Source organism: Lissotriton helveticus, chromosome 12, assembly GCF_964261635.1.
Source record: "Lissotriton helveticus chromosome 12, aLisHel1.1, whole genome shotgun sequence".
Classification (NCBI taxonomy): Eukaryota; Metazoa; Chordata; class Amphibia; order Caudata; family Salamandridae; genus Lissotriton; species Lissotriton helveticus.
Window position 1 is genome coordinate 547,182,025 of NC_136073.1, and position 20,349 is coordinate 547,202,373.

General features: G+C 44.5%; 1 protein-coding gene across 8 annotated transcripts in view; it reads left to right on the plus strand.

Moving 5' to 3' along the window:
* Positions 1-20,349, plus strand: part of TERB1 (telomere repeat binding bouquet formation protein 1) — a 1,077,176-nt gene that overhangs the window by 244,520 nt on the left and 812,307 nt on the right. For all 8 annotated transcript variants that reach the window (XM_078669239.1, XM_078669238.1, XM_078669242.1 and 5 more), the window contains one exon: positions 4,840-4,971. In XM_078669239.1, coding sequence (XP_078525365.1) covers positions 4,840-4,971 — 132 coding nt within the window. The remainder of the gene's footprint in view (positions 1-4,839; positions 4,972-20,349) is intronic.

Here is a 20,349-nt window from a genome sequence, read left to right on the forward strand (position 1 = left end):
AAGCTGCAAGGCAATAAGAGAAGGATGTCAGTGGTACGCGCAGGGTCTACTGTGAGGATGGGCTTCTGTACACTGAGGCCAGGGACCCCAAAGCAAGGACAGACAGGAGAGTGGTGGTCTCCCAAAATTTACAGAGAGATATTCCTTACTTTGTCCCATTACATCCCCCTAGCTGGACATCTGTTACAAACCAAAACCTGGGACAGGTTGGTTGCGCATCTTTATTGGCCCCAGATGTCTGAAAAAGTGAAGGAGTTTTGTTGCTCCTGTGTGACTTGTCAAGCCAGTGGCAAGATAGTCATACAACCAAAGTCTCCCTTAGTTACACTACCAGTGGTTTGTATTCCCTTTCAGAGGACAGGGGTTGGCATTGTTGGTTCCTTTGACCCTCAAACTGCATCTGGGAATAGATTGTTTTCCTAATGGTTGGTCTTGAACCATGCAACCAGATACCCATAGGCAATTCCCCTCAGGACTCCAACTGCTCCTGCAGTAGCAAAGGCCCTCCTTGGCATCTTCTTTGGCAAGGCTGGGTTTCCTAAAGAGGTGGTCTCTGATAGAGGGACTACCTTCATGTCTCCATACCTAAAACCAATGTGGGATGAATGTGGTGTGAGCTGCATAAAGTATAAAGAGCAGAAGTGGGCCCAGGGAGTTAGTTTCCCTATGAAAAGCCAATAGAGGCACAGCTGGAAACATGTTGACCATGTAGGAAAGCAGACTCATAATTTCTCCTTCACTACCTCCCCCTTTTTAAACATACCGTCTAGGGATTAGATTAAATTAGTCACACCCACTAGTCAGGTAATTATAAACTTCACCCTACACTTAAACCCCCCCATTTTGTAAACGTCGTCTTTATCAGTATATAGAAAGTGCTCCCACGTAGTCCGTAGGTCAAGCACGCCTCGTTCTACAGCAGAACGGGATGGACCCGATGATATTGCAAGCCATCAAGGGGTAACCCTGGTGGGTGAGGGTTTCACAAGAAAACTGTTGTTTTCTCTAGTGGAGGGTCAACCTTTTGAACATAGCTAGGTTCCTTTATTGTGAAGTATCTTCAGGAGGACACAGCACTTTACTCTGTCCTTCGTCCTGCATTTGACTGCGAAGAATTCAGTGAATAGCTCTAAGCAATTGATGTTCATTGCTAATTCGTTTTCTGACCACCTACCTCCTGTAGATAAATCCCTGCAGTTTGTTAGCCGGCCTGATCTGCTGGTATCCAATTTTGTTACCAGATCTGTGGTCAATCCAAAGATTGCTCTTCTGTTCCAGACTTCCATGTGTTGAAGCTACCAGTGGATTTATTCTCAGATGTCGCTCACCAGTTCCACTTCTCAATCGCTTCCTCAGGTGGAAAGCTTTCAAATTTTGAAGTGCCCTTTAATGGATCAGCCCCGGAAAAGATTTCCTGTATCCGTGAATGCAAGAGGCCCACCACCTCAGCCAAGAGGAGCAGGGAAATCGTTGGGTTCTTCAAAACTTTGGATCAGGGACATCACTGACGTCTACTCATTGATGACCAGTCCCAGATTTTCCGGAAGGGACTTTTCCATCTTCTGATACTGCTTTAGGTGGTAGGCACATTGGTCCATTATAACAGAATCGTCTAGGTAGATGATCAGTCTCACTGCCCTTGCTGTGAGGAGTTCCATCACAGATATCAGTACCTTTGTGATGTACCACGGAGCCAAGGAAAGCCTGTACTGGAGGGCTTTTAACTCAAACATTTGTCTCTGCCACTGAATTTCAGGAACCTGCGGTGAGGCGGAAACATGCAAATTATCAGGTATGAGTCCTTCAACTCGACAAGCACCGTCCAGTTTTTTGCTGGAGGATGTTCTCAAGGAGATCGATCCCCTCCGTCTTGAAGTGAAGAGAAATCAAACACTTGTTGAGCTCCCATAAATATTTCACTAGTTAGCGGCTTTTGTCTTTTTTTTGCTCAAGAATTGTATTGCTGATGAAACCATGATGGTGTGCCACAAAGCAAACTATCACTCCCTTCCTACCCAAATCTAAGATTTCCCTGTCTATCAGCTCATAAGCTTTGTCTGAGAAGAGGAATTGTTTAGGTTTCCGTTGTTGTCTTGATGATCGCCTAACAGTTTGGAGAATCCATGCATTCCTGGTCAAAGCCTGCCTTCTGTGAAAGAACAAAGCTAGTCTTCCGCTCACCCATACATGGGAAGAAGGGATAAGACTTACCCGAATATTCTCCAATAGTGGTTGAGGAGTCCCAATAGGAACCTCCGGAGACGCATCCTCTGGTGGTACCTCTGGAGGGAAAGAAATCTCAGAATCAGCTTTGGTCCTGTAGTCAACCCCTCTTATTGTCTGTCTCTGTTGAGGACCTTGAATGGTGAAATGGTTGGTAGACAGTCTACTCTTTCTTTATTTTGGCCAAAGATTTTCTTTATTGATTTCTGGGGCCTTGCCTAGAGATGCAAATGATCCTTACTTGCCCAATTCTTTCAGAAAGAGTTCTCAAAAGAAGCCTCTTTGGCAGTGCTACATTTGTAAAATAATATGTTTCAAGGCTCTAGATATTTTTCAGGAGGCCACCTCAGCTTGCAATACATATGGTCACGTTCAGCCCTGCCAAACATCAGTACCAGTGACACACACTTAGCTTTACATTCCTTCACATGACAATTTAGGGTATACTAGGTGACCCAAAGATATAAGAAGGGTATAAGCACTTTGATATTGTTATGTTTTAGTGCATATTTAAGTTTTTAAACACTTTGCTTAGGTAAAAATAAACTGCCACCATATGGTGAACTGTCATAACTTGGGTGTCGTGCAGGCAGCGGCAGAATTTAAGCACTGCCCCTTTGGCAATGGGTTGAACCTCTGAGGAAGCCAGTTCCCACAACTTTGAGACATCTTTATTCAGCAAGAACCTGTGTGCCTTTTCACTGTTATCACACAGTTAGTGTTCCCTTTGAATATCATCGCCTTCCGGGCCCAGAGAGGATGCCAAGAGAAACCAGGGAATCTGAGTGTTTTGCTTCTTCTGCCAATTTCACAATATTCTTCCTGATGGACTCAAGAGCACTGGAAACTGCCTTCTTAACTGAGGCGTCTAGCACCTTTAAATGTTACCATGAGATGAAACCCTGCACCTCCTTGTAGAACTCCTCTGAGTCCATCTGAATGATTGATTGGTAAAAGCCCAAAACTCCGGGGCAGAGGTGTGCTGGCAATTTGTAACTCACTGTGAGAATTAGAGGCATTAGAAGAGGGAGGTTAAGGGGAGGGATGCAACCCAAGAGGCTCACTTCACCCTTTCAGGTTCCAAGGGTTATTCAGCAGCAACAGGCTGTGTCTGAACTCAAGTGCACTGCATTTGAGAGTGCAATACTGGCCTGCATTGCAAGGCATTGTGCTCCTCACTGTAGAAATTCTGTTCAGTGCAGGCTAAAAGAAGCCATAGCCTCTGTTCCCAGGCTGTCTCCCCCCCCCCGCTCCATACGTCTGGATTAGAAGAACACGTATTGCTCGGAGAGATTTGCATTGTCAGGGTGAGCACTTGCGCGCCCTCTTGCAGTCGGAGGCCCAGAACGCACTCTACAGCCATTACAGACAATCCGTCTGTCAACTCCTGAGGGAACAAATGTTAATCCGGCAATCACAGTGGTTTTAAAGACCCAAAACAGTCAAAACCAGTGTTAAGCGCAAATAGTATATTCTGTTAAGGAATTAAACATATCAAGTTGAGCTATAAACAAAAATAGGGAGATGATGTACTTTTCTGCTGCTGGATTGGAACTCTTCTGCAATGAAACTGATTGCTTATTCAGAGCCTACTGTGAGCTGAAACTGGCCTAAACAGAACCAATGCATTACAAGCATTGGCAAAGCCAATATTTCCCGCTTTTTGGAAGCCTACCAATTGGCTTGGACAGTGCTTTTTTGCCAAAGCCAATTAGCATACAAATGGCAGCACAAAAAGTGAAAAGGTAGGGATTTCAGTTGGCAAGCAGCACATGATGAAAAAACTGAGAAAACACATTCACTCACATGGAGTGCAGAAACAGTAAGCAAAGTAGTTCCCTGACAGTAATCAATGAAATGATAAAAGTCATCCAATCAGAAGGGTAGTAAAGAAGCTCCAGAGGAGTGACAAACAAGAAAGTGATTGAAGAAGAAGCAAGCAAATGAGATTGGTACAAATGCCTACCATTGGAAAGGAATGGGCTGATTTAAAGCACACTGCAAGTGTTGTCCACAATAGGTCTTTGACATTTGACAACTGAAAGCTGTCTGTAGGTGAGACCTTAAAAGGGCGTCTGCGTATAAAGAGGTTGCAAATATGCAACGATTTGACATATATAGAGTTGATCTGTAATCAAATGGATGGCATTATCAGAGCTCTGCTAGAATCCAAATCGTACCATAATATGATCGGGTGTAATCAAAGCTATGATGTAATAATGCTACCATAATTTGTCAAATAGATTTTTTACATGACAAGTGGATTTCTGAACCATGTTGCCCCTTGGACAAATAAATATTTTATAAAATTCCACTCCCCTGATGTATCGACATATGAGTAACTGCATTGATGGAAGCTTCCAGGGTTTTTCAGTTGTAAGTTTTAAGCATTGGCTTTGAAAATACGTGTTTAGTCTTGCTGGACTTAGGCCTTATCAGTTACCTCTTAGCACATATACCGCCTGGCAGTGGCCTTAATGTTGTGAATCTGGCCTTTTATATTGGAAACACATGAAAAACACATTTTCAAAGCATCTTGCTCTGGTTATAGAAGAATTTGATAACTTCAGATATTTATTTGTCGTTTATTATCTGTCACTTTGTACTCTTTTTCAGTTTATTGCCAGCAAATTCTGTGCACATCTGATTTATTCTCCGAAGTGATACTGGCATCCTCAAATAAGGATTCCTCACTGAATCTGAAAAGAATGTCGGTTTATGTTATGTTGGTCCTGATTTCAAATAACAGTAAGCAAGTCATTTTTATTCTGTTTTTTAGAGTGTGTGTTTTAAAATGCCCTTTGGTTGTTATTTGATCGATTAAATCTTATATTTACAACTAAATCTTAAACACCAGTAGAAGCAATGTTCTTTAACTCAAAATGTTTTGACACCCTTACCATATGGATAGTTATTCACTTAGAACACAACCATCTTTGAAGATCAGGCTAGCCCGTTTACTAGCCCATTAAATTACTCTGACTACGTATTCTATTGCAGTCAGTTCTTTTAGTTTAATGGTGTTACTGCTTCAAGGAAGCACAACTACGGTAAAGGGTTACACTTGTTTACAATTATACAACATTTAAATATTAAATAATTGTGTACTTTTGTGTCATCAGTGAATCATTTTATTTGATGTGCAGAGTAATTCCTATACATATTCAACAAATATTGATAGCAGACTGGTACAATAATATAATATAATAAAAAATGGAAAGAGCATTTCTAAAGCAACGCCCTAATTTACAGACACGTGTAAGAATACAATCCAAATTATGATTTACCTGCACCTCTATTCTATCTATAAATTGCTTATTTAATTATAATCCTTTCTCTAATATGCTTTTTAAATGTGTCATGTTTTTTCACTACCAAAAGAAAATTGATCATCAAATAATATAACACATACGTAATATGATTGAATACAACCACCCTCCGTATCCCTTTGACGTGGAACAATGTGAGAGATCATCATAGCTTGCATAGTAAATATTTATCTACTTCTCACAACCATATCTTTAGCATTCAATCGTGCCATTCATACAAACAGAAAAAGATGTAGTCGGTACAATAGATAACTTAAGTCAGACCATGATGTTGCATCCAGTGCCCCTATATTTGTCCATTTTATGTGGACAGTCATAATGTTTATATACTGTTGTTTAGGCAGCCATGCACCAATCGAGGTCAGAGCTTCATTCCTCTACACCTGACACCTTTCAGCGTCTACCCACTTCCCCACCACCTATCTACATTCCGCCCCATCATTAGAACTCCTAGGTCCGCATATCATTTGTGATATCTTGGTGGTTCTATTGTAAATAAAAAACAATCTCCCTTAAAGATGGATCAAAAGGAAATAAGTCAGTGTCCTCATGACATTGAATGTCGAATAGTAAGTAGACAAGTGCAAATACTCAGCAGCTCATGGCGAAAATCCCAGCTACCCCTACCTATTTCAGAGTTAAGGTTTGTGCCAAACGACAAATATAACCCTCCAGCCACCATTACTCTTCGTCCCTCATGAACACAGGTCACTTTCATGCACACAAGCCTTGTGGAGTCAGAGAAAAAGTAGCATACCTTTGTACCCACCCCTTCCCTTTTTGTAGCAACAAAGTGGGTCTCAAGTGTCTACGATGGACTGAACTTGGCTCCATCTGGTCATAGGTCTCTACCTTGTTTGGCAAGACTTTTCTTCTAATCTTTAGCCACCTTTCTTTTATCTAATAGTAATGCCAAGGCTATATATATATACCATCCAATCTTGCAAACTCACTAATGGCCAGGCAGAGACAGATATGGAAACAACATGAATCTGATTATTTGAGATATCTGCTCAAAAAATACTGTTCAGTAGGAATGGACAATGGGGCAATTTCATGCTAATTGCCATATGCTTGTACATATATACATAGTAAAAGCAATATCGTACAGACTTAAGAATCCTTCAAATATCGTTACAACGTAAACTTTGTGAGATGCAACAATCCTATAATCTCTAAGATAGTACATATGAAATGTTCAAATAGTTCAAACTTATTTTCCATCATACAGCTCGCCTTTCAGAAATACTTCTCTGTATTCCCAATGTCCTTTAAACAAGAACAAAGGAAGCAACAGTTTTTCGTGACAGAAATGCTAAATCCGCATAGCATGGTTCTGGCTGCACCAGCATTTAATCATGATTGCCTAGCCTGTTGAAAAATGTACTTTCTTGTCAGAGTGCTGTTAATTTTGGGCATCCCCCACTCACACGAAGCCTCGATCCAAATAACCTTTCCTTCCCTGCGACGGAGTGGGTTTGGAGTATCACTCCCCTGCGATCAACAAGTTTTAAGAGGCAAGTAGTACTTCCAGCCCAGCTTCTTGATAATGAATCTGCATTATCTCTCTCAACCACCAACTGTGGCTCAAGAGGAAGAGGCGGCACCAATAAGCTGAATATTGCTCACGCACTACTCAAAAGTTTACCTTGAAATCTAGGACTGTGAAACCTCCTTCTCTACATAGAAGCGTTGAGACCTCCCCCTTAATCAGCTGTGGGTTACCTGCAGACCTTTGAGTCTTGAAAAAAGTGTCTGTTATTATGGTTGAGATGTTCATGAAAAGATAAAAGAACCTGGGTAAAATTACCATTTTAATCAACCCGAGGCAACTGTCTATTGGCAGTGAGATTGCAAACCATCTCCAGACCATTTCACTAGCGTGTTAATTGCAGGACCTTAATTGTCTCAGAAATTAGCCATGTATTGAGATATCAAAGTAGCAGAGTGAATAACTGGTCCATTTCAAGGGAAAATCTGGTTGTAACTCTGCCTTGTTCAGTGTTAAAGGAAATATTTCTAATTTATCCAATTTAATCTGCAGCCCAGACACACCTCCAAAATCTCAATGTCTCACAAATGACGGGGTTCAAGTTCACACCCAGGTCTCCTACATCTAATATGATATTATCTGCATAGAGTGACAGCAAGAAACCACAACTCTGGAATGCTATCCTCCTACACAAATGCTGTGCCAGCACTGTGCATGCTTGTGGCTTGACAGCCACAGACCGAAAAATACAGTGGAGAAGGGAGGCGTCCCTAGCAGGTGCCCTAAAACACTACAATAGTCCGCTATTTGAGACAATCAATTTTTATCGTGAGCCATGGGCCATGCATACAATAGCGCCACCAATCGAATTAAGTCATTTCCCAATCTAGCCATCTTGAGCATGCCAAGGAGAAATTTCACTACAGCCAAATGCTTTCTCTGCATGAATCGAAACTGCAGCCATTCTCACCTTAGGGCGCAGCTGATCCAGCAGAGCAAATAAAGTATTCAAATAGTGGGATGAGGAATGAACTAGCCAGGTAAAACATAAAAAGGAGGGTTTTATTAGCAATTTTCTTGACAAGTATTTTATAATTTGTATTATTTAGACATAGTTGCCTCTTGTTGTGAGGTCTCCACTTGTTTAAAGTGGGTAACTATGATTGCTCAGTAATAAACCATTTAAAAAAAGTTAATTGATAAAATACATAAAGCCCAACAATATTTTATTAAAACAAATTTTAATAAAGCTAGATAATAATGCAACACTACATCAACATCCATAAACCTGATTAGAACCAATAAAGCAATTGAAGACATTTGAGGAAGTGTGCCGTTCTTTAATCAAAGGAGAAAGCAAATATTGGTACAAACAGCCCTGAGAATAAGATATTCCATTCCTTTGCAGGTGACAGAATCAGTCAGTCAGTCAGTCAAATATCTTTATTCGGTTTATAAGCAAACCATAAAAGCATTCTACAAAAACAGAATTATGTCAACAGAATCTTGGGTTGGTGGCAGCTCCTAAGTTTTGCTGGGGGGGTCCCTGTGTCAGTGAGAGCCAGCGATTTTCACCTGAGAGCTCGCTCTTTTAGGAAACAGCAGCTTGTTCTTATTTTGAGGGCACTGTAAGCACAGGCATGATGTAGATGTCTGGCGCTTTTTTCAACTTTTAAAATTCATCATTACTTACTGTGTTGTGTATTGTTTTAACTGTATGAAATTTCACAGCATTCCGCTCCATCTCGGCTCCTCCTGCGGCCTCCCTCGACCCATTCCACCTCGGCTGACAGTGCCGTGAGAGGGAGGGCGAGGCGCCATCTTGGGGGGTGTAGTCCCGCGAGCCTGACCGGAGTTAGCGGTCTAGGGCTTGGTGGAGGCAGAACATAAGAAAGATGTGCTTCCGGGAGCGCAGCGGGCGCGCCGGTGGCGCGCCGAAGGTGCGCCTAAGGTAAGCCCGTCTGCGCCCGTCCGCGCTCCGGCTGCCCTCAGGGCCAGGGATGCTGCTGGGGTTGGAAGATATGCCTCTGCCAGCACCATTGCCTACAGTCGGGAGTCCCTCCTGGCCCTTAATACGCATAGGCGCAGCAACTGTGAAACATGGAACGTTCTTGACTCCATGACACAAACTTTCCCTTCTTGTAGATTTCATTTTAGATGTGAGAGGTCTACCTCTATTTTCCCAATTCTCAACCCTCCCGGTACCACAATCCGAGCTGCCCTCATAAATGTGCGCTCTTTAACTAAACACGCTGAAGAAGTCTACGAGCTAATTATTAATAACTCGCTTGACATGCTGTTCATAACGGAGACATGGCTGACTACTAGCAGTGCCCCGGTAATTGAATTAGCAGTTCCTAGAGGATTTAAGTAGTTCAGGTAGAGGGGGGGGTTTAGCTGTGATTTTCAGAGACAAATGGTCCGCAGTGAAGTACTGCGCAGGAGGAATAGAGGAGGGTGAAGCTTTGGAGTTCTTGATCTCTCTTTCTCCGCATTTCACCTTGGGTGGGCTGTTAATCTATCGTCCCCTAGGCCCGCTGGGCTCTTTCACCAAATCTCTGGAGGAGGTTGCGGTCCAGGGAGCGCTGAGATTTTCCAACTTTCTCATGCTGGGTGACTTGAACATTCACATGGATGACCCTCTGGCATTAGGGGTTAGAGATCTGGAGGAGGTTTGTGACTTGGCCCACCTTGAGCGTCGGGTCTTTGACTCCACGCATTTGGGGGGCCATTGTCTTGATCTCGTCTATTCCTATTTTAATGTTCAAACTGACCTCCCCTGCCCAGTTACATGGTCCGACCATTCTCTGGTATGTTTCTGCTGGGATATAAATGGCAACAGCATTGCGGCTAGATCGCAGGATGATCTGCGCCCTAAGAAAATTAGTTTCCCAACCTTGGCAGCGGCATTGACTGATACTGCTCCTGTTAAGGCCCAGAATTTGGAGGAAGCAGTTGAAAATTTTTCAGCATGGATACACTCCACGGTTAGCTCACTGCCTGAGAAGAAAGGAAAAAAGTGCCCTAGAACCATCCCTTCATCCCCTTGGTACACTGATCATCTTAAAATACTAAAAATTGGATGTAAGGAACGTGAAAGAACTTGGAGACGGGGGTATTCCCCTGCGGCAAAAGCAGAGCTCAGGATAGCACAAAAAGACTACTATGCAGCAATTAATGCTGCTAAAGGGGATTATTATGCAGCCAGGGTTATTAAGGCCAAAAATAACAGCAAAGAAATTTTCTCCATTGTTAAAAGAATTACGGCCCCAGTGGCAGAAGTAATGTCAGTTCCAACGTCTGCAGGATGGTGTGAGAAACTTTCAACCTATGTTATAGACAAGATCCGAAAAATTCAAGCGAGTCTCAAATCCCCTGAGATAAATGATACTTTTGCATCACAGGGCACTCTGAACTCCCACCCACCCCTCCCTTTGTTTAAAATTTCCTGTAGCACTGAGAGGACCGCTGTGATGTCAAGTTTTGCTATCATAGAGGGATTGGACATGCTGGCTATTTTAAAAGCATTGAAGTCAGGATCTCCAGTGGATCCGTGTCCCGCAAGGGTCTTGAGTGGCGTGGCGGAGGTTGTAGCTCCGATGGTGACTGACTTAGTAAATGAGTCCTTACAATCAGGCTTGGTCCCCCGACAGTGGAAGGAAGCTAAACTTCTCCCGCTGATCAAGAAACCTTCAGCGGACCCGCTACTTCCCTCAAACTATCGCCCTATCTCTTTACTCCCTGCCTTAGCCAAGGTCTGTGAGAAGGCTGCTTTTCGGCAGCTGGAGAGGTTCGTGGAATCATCTGAGGCTCTCCATCCTGCCCAGTCTGGTTTCCGCTCCTCTTTTAGAACCGAGACCACGCTCGTGGAGGTCACCGAAGCCATTAGGGAATGTCTGGACGGAGGCGGCAGAGCGGCTCTAATTTTTTTGGACCTCTCTGCCGCGTTCGACATGGTTCCCCATGTCCAGCTTCTCTCTAGGCTAGAGGAGATTGGCATAACGGGCGTGGCTCTCAGATGGTTAAGATCATTCCTCACAGACAGATGCCAACAAGTTTGGCTTCCCCCTACCACTCCTCAAGCAGCAGGGTTGAGATAGGCGTGCCTCAGGGGTCGACTTTAAGTCCTCTCCTTTTTAATGTCTATTTGACCCCCTTAATCCACCTGGCAGAAAGGTTGGGTGCAAAAATAATGGCCTACGCCGACGACACCCAGCTTCTCTTCACATGGAATAAGGATAACCTTAATCCAGTGGGTGTCCGCCAATGTTTGTCCTCTGTATTTGCCTGGCTTGCTCAGGCAGGCCTCAAATGCAATGAGGACAAATCTGAAATTCTATTGTATGGCCAATTCCCAGCAGACTTTAGGGAATCCATCTGGCCCATTGGATCAGCGTGCCCTAGTGGCGATTGTGGGGTGGCAAAGAATTTGGGTGTTTGGTTCGGAGCAGACTTGTGCTTCCGCGATCAAATTTCGAGACTGGCGGGTACTTGTTTTGGCACCCTATCCATTCTCCGGAAGTTCTTCCCCCTTCTCCCCCAAGTAGCTAAGGAAGCGGTAACTAGAGCACTTGTGCTCTCTCGACTGGACTACGCAAATGCCCTCTACCCCGGCATTTTGGAATTTTTGATCCGGAAATTACAGGTAGTCCAGAACGCAACGGTGAGGCTCCTGTTTAATATCCCTAGGAGACTCAGCGTTCGCAAACAACTTAGAGAGCTCCACTGGCTACCAGTGACCAAAAGAGTGCGCTTTAAGGCCCTGGTCCTTGTATTTAAAGCCCTACATGGCCCTTGCCCCTCCTATCTTAAGCACAGATTTGCTTTCTACCAGCCGACCCGCCCGCTGCGATCTGCCTCCCTCAGACATGTGGTTATTCCCAGATTCAAGAAAGTTCGTCTGGGGGGGCAGTCTCTGACGGTTCGTGCAGCTCAGCTGTGGAACAACCTACCTGAGGCCTTAAGACACTCGTCAAATCTTGCTAGCTTTAAAAAATTGCTAAAAACTCACTTATTTATGCAGACTATGTAAGCTTTCCCTTGTTCTAGCTGACAGCATGACCTTTTCATCGCGCCAGGACAGTTTCGACTAACAGCGCGCGCTACAAATAAACATATAACATAACATAACAGATGTAAATCCCTAATACATAAAACACAATCGAAGCTCATAAACACCTAAAAAATCAATGATTAAAATGAATACAGACAATTTCATTTTTAACACAATGATTAAAATAAACAAGATAAAATATTAGGTTATTTTCCTCAGGACTCTTACAGCTGCAGATACAAAATTAGCAATGTTGAAAGTTTCCCAAACATCTGTCAACATTTGCAGATAGAGAAGGGCTGGTCTCACGTGCATAAAGCCTTTGTTAATTACAATTGGAAAAATAAAACGTTTCCTAATGACAGTAAGGTGTTCACAGAAAAAAAAGAAGTGTATGATATCCTGTCCCGAAAAATTATCGCAGGTGCAGGGGCCAAGATCATCTACCTTCTTCCAACCTTTCCGTTCACCAAGAAGAAAATGAAATTGATTGAGTCTAAATCTAGTCAATAAGAAACAGTGGTTGTTATTTGTGACATAGCCTAAATATGGTTCCATGGATAGTGTTGTCTTACATAATTGGTGGGCCCTTACTGTCACCTTTACCAGTTTTCTCTCTTCTCTATCCATGGTGGCTATGCGCAGGTATGTTTCCTTGGACCATTTTATGTCACCCTTCACTAAAGCTTCTGGAGAATGGTATAATTCTGGTCGGCCCAGCTTAACTGATAACTTCTGGACGTATTTGAGCCAGGGTATACACAGCCCACGATCGAGTGACATGCAGTCTTTCAGGATGTCATGGTTAAGCACCAAGTCCGGATTTAACCAGGTAGCTATCCATTTCTGTAGGGGTGCCACGGTAATTGCATCTTCAACAAAGCCAATTCCACATTCCTGATGGACAATGTAATTGGCTGTTGTTTTGGGGACAGTTAGAAGGTTCTTTAAGAACCTATCTTCAACAGTCTGAATAGTCTTCGTGTTTTTTATGCCCCACAAGTCGGCCCCATACATAGCTAGTGATAAGCACTTTGCTCTGTATATTTGAATAAGGGCCTTCATTGGCCTGGCTCCTAGCTTCCTGGCGAAACCCAACACAGCCGATGTTGCTCTTGTCAATACAATTTTTTTCGCTGTGATTTGGGTTACCCAGGATCCTTGGTCGTCGAATAATACACCCAAATATGGGAACGACGAAACCCTGGTTAATATATGTCCCTCACAGTAAAGAGTTTTGACCTTTAGGGATTTATGTCCAATGGCCATTATATGAGATTTTGAGAAGTTTACACTTAAATCTAATGACTTCATAAAGGCCGCGAAGGAATCTAACAATGACTGTAGTCCCACTGCGGTTCTCACTAAGAGAGTGGCATCATCCGCATATAAAAGTGTGGGAATCGAGCGTTTCCCTGCACGGGGAATATCTTTACAGGAGGCAATTAGGGTGGTATCTAGGTCGTTAATATATAATGTAAAGAGCAGGGGCACCAGAATGCACCCCTGCCTAACTCCATTTGAAATGGGTATACCTTCCGTACAGTTACCCTGCTGGTCATACCTCACCGTTCCAGATAAGTCCCTGTGCAGGTCCGCTAAGAAATAGACGATGTTCTTGTCTACTCCAAGAGTTAGGAGCATGTACCACAACTTTGACCTGTTTACTCGGTCAAAGGCCGAGGACAGGTTCATGAAGGCCACAAATAATGCTCCTTTCTTAGCCACCGTGTATTTGCCTATCAATAATTGGAGGTTTAGGCATTGGTCTATGGTGGCCATCCCTTTTCTGAAGCCATGCTGGGCCACAGAAAGCGTTCCTGTCTCCTCAAGCCATCCAGTCAGTTGGCCAAGGACCACCCTGCCAAGTACTTTTACAGAGGAGTCAATTTGAGATATCGGGCGATAACAGCTCGGGTCACCTCTATTCCCTTTCTTATATATAGGTATGATGACAGATCTTGCCCATGTAAGAGGCAAGCCCAATTGACAAGCATTGACAAAGACATTATATAATATCTTTGTCCAGGTCTTTACATCTGCTTTAAAAAGGTCTGCCGGGACTCCATCGGGTCGCAGGGCCTTATTACTCGTCATTTGCATTATGGCTTGCGTTACCTCTAACTCTGTGAATGACAATGAGTATTTTTCCATATTTAAGACTGGACCTGCCGGCATCCCTTTCCCATCATAGACATGTATAAAATGACTGTACCAGTCTTCTTCCTGGATACCGCAGTCAGGCTCACTGTTGCTTTCGTCCCGGAAGAATGGCTTATTAACCACAGTCCAAAATTTGGCACTATTTTTAATTACATCAGTAGATAAAAGATCATTCCAGGCCTCCTCCCTGATTTCATTTTTATGCTTTTTTTGTGCCTTTTTGTATGTGTTCCTAAGGGCAGCTACTTCCACTTTGTCAGGAGGATTGGATTTCAACGCTACCATCAACTTCCGATGAGCTATTGAACAGTTATGGTCAAACCATTTCTCCCCTCTCCTAGATTGCCCCTTGACTACTTTTTTGAGGTCACTGTCGATCTGGGTACAAATTCTACTGTAGGCCACCAGGACCTCGTCACCGACAATACCGTCTGTTAGACAGGTAGCCATGTTTTGCCCCACCTTTGCCATTAAGTTATCCTTAAAGTCCTTGGGCACCACCCAACACCATTTCAAGCGTCGAGCTTGATCAGTGGGTCTTATATCAAGGATTCCAGCTGTCAAGTTAGTTGTGACTTTTTTCTTTAGGTCATCTGTCAGAGTCAGCCTTACAGGGTTATGATCACCATAAGAAGACCAAGAAACATTATATTGGCTAACCCTGTTTGCCACATTTACGCTGACAAAAATATAATCAATAGTTGACCCAGAGCCTTTTCCTTTGAAAGTTGGAATATCCCCTGTAAATTGGGTAGGGTAGATCAAATCGTTTCCTGCCACCAACTCTTCTAATAACGATCCCTGCGGGGAGTGCTCAAAATGAATATTATCTTGCTTGGCTGGGCCTAGACTGTCCCATACAAAACAATTACCATTACAACATTGAACATTAAAATCTCCAAGCACTATAACCGAATAATAGTTTGTGCTATTGACATTATACATTTCTAAAAAATCATATAGACTGACTAAGTGTTCGTTAAAAGTGGTCTTATCAAAGGAGTTCTAAAAGTTAACAATAAGCCAGTTCCCGTTGGTTTCAGTTAAAATTTCTACTGCTAAACAATATGGTGTACCTGTCTCCACTTTAGTGTAGGTCCCCTCGAGTTTCATTGAAATAAGGGTTAGGAGTCCACCCTTCGCCCTCCCCATAGGGGAAGCAACTGCTGGCGACCAGAAGGCCGCATACCCGTCCAAAAGAAGAGTATTTTTTTGTGTCCCAAGTTTCTTGGAGCCCAATAATATCACAATCAGTAAAACAGTCCCTCCATTTTGCGTCATTTGCTTTACTATTTAACCCGGCAATGTTCCAGCTGAGGAATCTGGTTCCCGAACAAGAGACCTGGGCTACCAACATACCATCGGTGCAGCCACCTTGGACGTCCCCCAAAATGTTCATAATATTGAGATTACCACCCTCACATATACTCGCTAAGTTTCCATCTATACCACGCTCCTCCCCCACAGCCAGTGGATAAACTTCTACATCAGGCAAGGAGTGGACCCGGCCAAGTTCGAGTCAATCATTGGAGTCTAGATCACTCAGGGGTTGATAACGATTGAATGTGGCAACCCCACGGCCAGTATACCCATCAGTACTATTGCCTCTGCCCCTAAATGAGTCATTAGCGGGCTGCTGGGTTAAATGTCTATGAAAATATCCCAGTGATCGAAGTGTGATGCCCTGATCATTTTGGGGTAGGGAGGTAGCTCTTAACAAGGCATTATTAGCAAGATTTGGATTTGTAAAATTAATAATGACACAATCACCACTAATGTTCTTGCGAGATCTTCCTATCCATGAGACTCTTCTAGTGGTTAAGATCTGGTGTAATAGTGCCACTGGAAACCCACACTCTCTATTTAGCCATGATACAGTTTTGTTTTTCAGGGATTCGTGGGATTCTAGCTTGTTAGAGTGGTCAGACTCTATTACCGGTGGGACATTAGTCAGGACTGCCACAAACGGGGCACATTCTGGGGTAAATCTGGTTGTGAGCTAACCGGGTCTCTAATCTTTGTTTCTGCTGGCCCTATCTTATTCCCTGGGCATGTCGCTGGCGATGGAATTTTACGCACAGTTTCCAGGGTTGCAGGGGCTGTTGGTTCAACTGTACGAGATTCCCCATTAGAAGGCTTTGAGGTCTCATTGTTAACCCTAGAACCCTTATCAGCAGTTTTATCACTTTCAGTTGTGTCAGTGCGGGGTCCCAGGAGGCTGCCTAATCTCACGATTTCTGCAGACATCAGGTCAAGTTTGGCCATTAAAGGTTTAATTAACTGAGTGCTTTTTGCATCTATAATGCCAATCAGGCAATCTAATTGCTCTGTGTCTATTTTAACTGTGACGTTATTAGCTGCTAACTCATTTACACTACCAGCTCTAGTGAGCGGCGAGTCTGCTCTTTTATTGTTTCGGCCCCCCCGTTTAGTTTGTGTGGTCTTACGAGATCTCAATACTCTCTGTGTTCTCGGGCCGTGGAGCACTGAATTGGGGAATCATGAGGAACACCCGAAATGTCTTAACTCTGCGTTGGTTCTATAAATGGCAGGGCTGGATCTTCCATATTTACTAAATCGAGTTGGTCAACATCGCAGCTATCACCCTGAGTGGATGCAAACAATATAGTGGGCGATATGGGCGATGAAAGAGTAAAAGTCCCCCGGCCTAACGATTTACGTCGATTGCTGTTGATTTTATTCACAACTTTCACCAGATAATTATCTAGAGTCGCTGATACAGGGGGTGTTTTACCTGCTTTGGCTTTCAACATTATTGGTGCTTACAGGTAAGTGTAACAAGTTCAGTTAAAAGTGCTAAACCGTTACTAAGACCACAGTGCGATAATTAAAGGCTTGACCAGACAAGTCAACGCCGTCTCCTCGTCGTGCTTCAACATCCTGCGCATGCTACGTAAGATCTTCCGGTGGATCCCCACCGAGACCAGGAAGACGGTCACCCAGGCCCTCGTCACCAGCCGACTGGACTACGGCAACTCCCTCTACGCCGGAACCACTGCCAAACTCCAGAAGAGACTCCAGCGGATCCAGAACGCCTCAGCAAGACTCATCCTCGACATCCCCCAACACAGCCACATCTCCGGACACCTGAGAGACCTGCACTGGCTCCCGGTCAACAAGAGAATCACGTTCCGACTCCTCACCCACGCTCACAAAGCCCTACACAACCAAGGCCCAAGATACCTCAACAACCACCTCAACTTCTACACCCCCACACGCCAGCTTCGATCGACCAACCACGCCCTCGCCGCCGTCCCACGCATCCGAAGAACCACCACAGGAGGAAGGTCCTTCTCCTGCCTGGCCGCCAGGACGTGGAACTCCCTCCCGACCCACCTCCGCCTGACTCAAGACCACCTCGCCTTCAGGAAGCAGCTCAAGACCTGGCTGTTCGAGCAGTAGTGGACCCCCCCCCCTCCCCAAGCGCCTTGAGACCCCTCCGGGTGAGTAGCGCGCTATATAAATGCATTGATTGATTGATTGGTTTCAACTCCTTATCCTGCGACCCTGTGATACAGATAATTCAAACACACATCCTCTATGTGAATAAAAAGTCTCACTTTGTCAGAGGTGCCGAAGCTCAGCTACAGTATTCAAGAACCAGTGTCCGTGGCCCGGGCCAGCCGTGACCTGCCACGGACGGCCACAGACGGCCGTCCTTTGTCTGGGCTTCGTCCGGCTCGTTCCGCGTGCGTCCCGCGCTGCGGCAGCCAGAAGTGACTGTATCTCCCGGTGTGCGTGGGGGCGGGGCTCCTCGCAGCTGCAAGCTCGCACGGACTCCTGGTCACTCGAGTCCCTGCGGCGAGCTGTTTGTCAAAATCGGCCCCCTCGGCAGTGGTAGGCAATGTTCCCTGGCTTCAGAGCCCCTCCGGGGGCTGCAGCAGCTCCTGTGTTTAGAGCGCACAACAGGCGCAGCGGTGACAGAATCAATTTGAAGCATTCACGTTTCTCAAAGAAGGGAATTTTGAATTCATACCCCCAAAACAAATGCATTTTCTAAACCTGACTTGCACCCTCCATAATTTTGGTCGCTGGAGATGGTGATGTAATAGACGTCGTAGCGATATGGCATGATGCCATCCTTTCCCAGAAACTAGAAAGTGGATACAGTTTGTATTGTTATTTCTAACCATTGCAATCAAAGAAGGGGACAGTAGGGCTTTTTAAGGAGGTCCTACAATGGGAGATGGGGGACATTTTGGCATGGCGGGATCACAAGAAGGAATCGATAGGTGTATTACGAAAGGAGGTGGGGAATCCTTGCTTTCGGAATGAGGGCCCTCACACACCCAGCCCGCTGGGTGTCATGCTTCATCATCGTGCCTGCTGCTTGTCGGGTCGGTGCTGCAATACCCGACGGGCACCCTATGCAGGAGCTCTTTGGCGGAGATCTTTTATTCCGGGGGGTGAGGTCAGTGTTGGTTCCCTGGAAGCTATGACGTATGGTTGGCAATGTGGACGGTAAAGGATCTAGAGGTACACAAGAATTGCGAAGGCAATAGAGGCAGTAGCACATCGACCCAGGAAAGTGGTACTTCAGGTACTGACAAGGAAGGTGAATAAAGTAGGCAGTTAAGTGGGGAATTGTGCAGAAATTATTATATCGTCATAATCCAGATTTAATACTAATACAAGAGACACCTGGTGGGGAACCAATGTTGGTTCCTTAGAAACTGTAAATATAAGGTCCTAGGCTCATTCAAGATTCTTTAAGGGGTCTTTAGGAATTAGAATGCTGGCATGGTGTCTGCTGTCATTGACATTTTCATGGACCTGGATAGACCCAGAAGGTTGTTATGCTGCTATAATCAATAACTGTAATGGGGAACGCATGATGGTAGTGACATGGAATGTTTCCCCAGGGCGCCAATCAATTATGCTGAGAAAGATGGGGGAGTGGATAGTTTGCCTCCAGATATCCTATTATTGGGAGAGATCTGAATCTCACCATGGATGCGAATATGGACAGATTAAGTTCCACAGGTCAACTGGGAAGAGTGGACAACTGATTGAGGAATTTCGTGGAGACCTCGGATCTGATGGACCTATACAGGGATATTGACTCGGGTGTGAAACAATTTTGCCTTACATCAGGTCACATGTAGTCACTCTCCAGACTAGACTATTTTTTGGTCCCACAGGTGCAAGGGGAGACGTACATGGAAGCCCACGTGGAAAATGGAAGCTAGGAAAGGCTCTAAAAGACAGGGGTGGAGATTAGAGCCAGCAGACACTTATTTTACAGATAATAGGGGGTCTGTTACATTTGGGGCGACACTATGGGAGGACTATAAGTTAGTAATCCAGGGGGAGATGATATACAAAATATTGGGTAAACATAAGAAGGAAAGAAAGGTCCTTATGGACCTGGAACAGTGGTTGAAACCGTAGGAGGCCGAATACGTTTCAGAACTAGAGGCTTTGTTGGCCCACAGGATCGCCCTTACCAGGGAAGAATAGAGAAAACTAGTAGAAGAGCAGGCACAGAAAATCATGTGGGCTAAACAATATCAAGTATATGAGGTGGGGAATAAGGCAGGCAGACTCCTCGTGTGTAGAGAGGAGGGCTAGAGTGGGACCCGAAGGGTCAAAACAGAAGGGCTTCAGGTGGATTTGGTGCTGGAAATAGCACAGGCATTCACTGTACATTTTGAACTGCTCTATATGCATTAAAATAGAGCCAGGAACACTAGGGTCCTGCCTCTGTGCAAGATATTCCCTCACTGAGACACTGTGATGATGACAGAATCTACCTAGAGCAAGAGGCGTGCCTTGGCGGTAAAGTGGATGAGCCACTCACCTGTATATTCCAAGAGGCCCAGTGAGAGGGATGTCTCTTGCGAGATCTTCGTACAGCCCATATAACGTTGCATTACAAAAATGTGTGGCCGGAGATGACCTCGATACCTTTCTGCTGAACTTTGAACGGGATACATGGGCTTGTGCGTGGCCCCCAGAGAATTTGCCTTTTTTTCTTGCCCCCTTTTAACAGAGGTAGCATAAGCAGCATACCAGGTTGCCAATGCCAATTGGAATTCTCCGTACGACAAGATAAAAATTGTAATCCT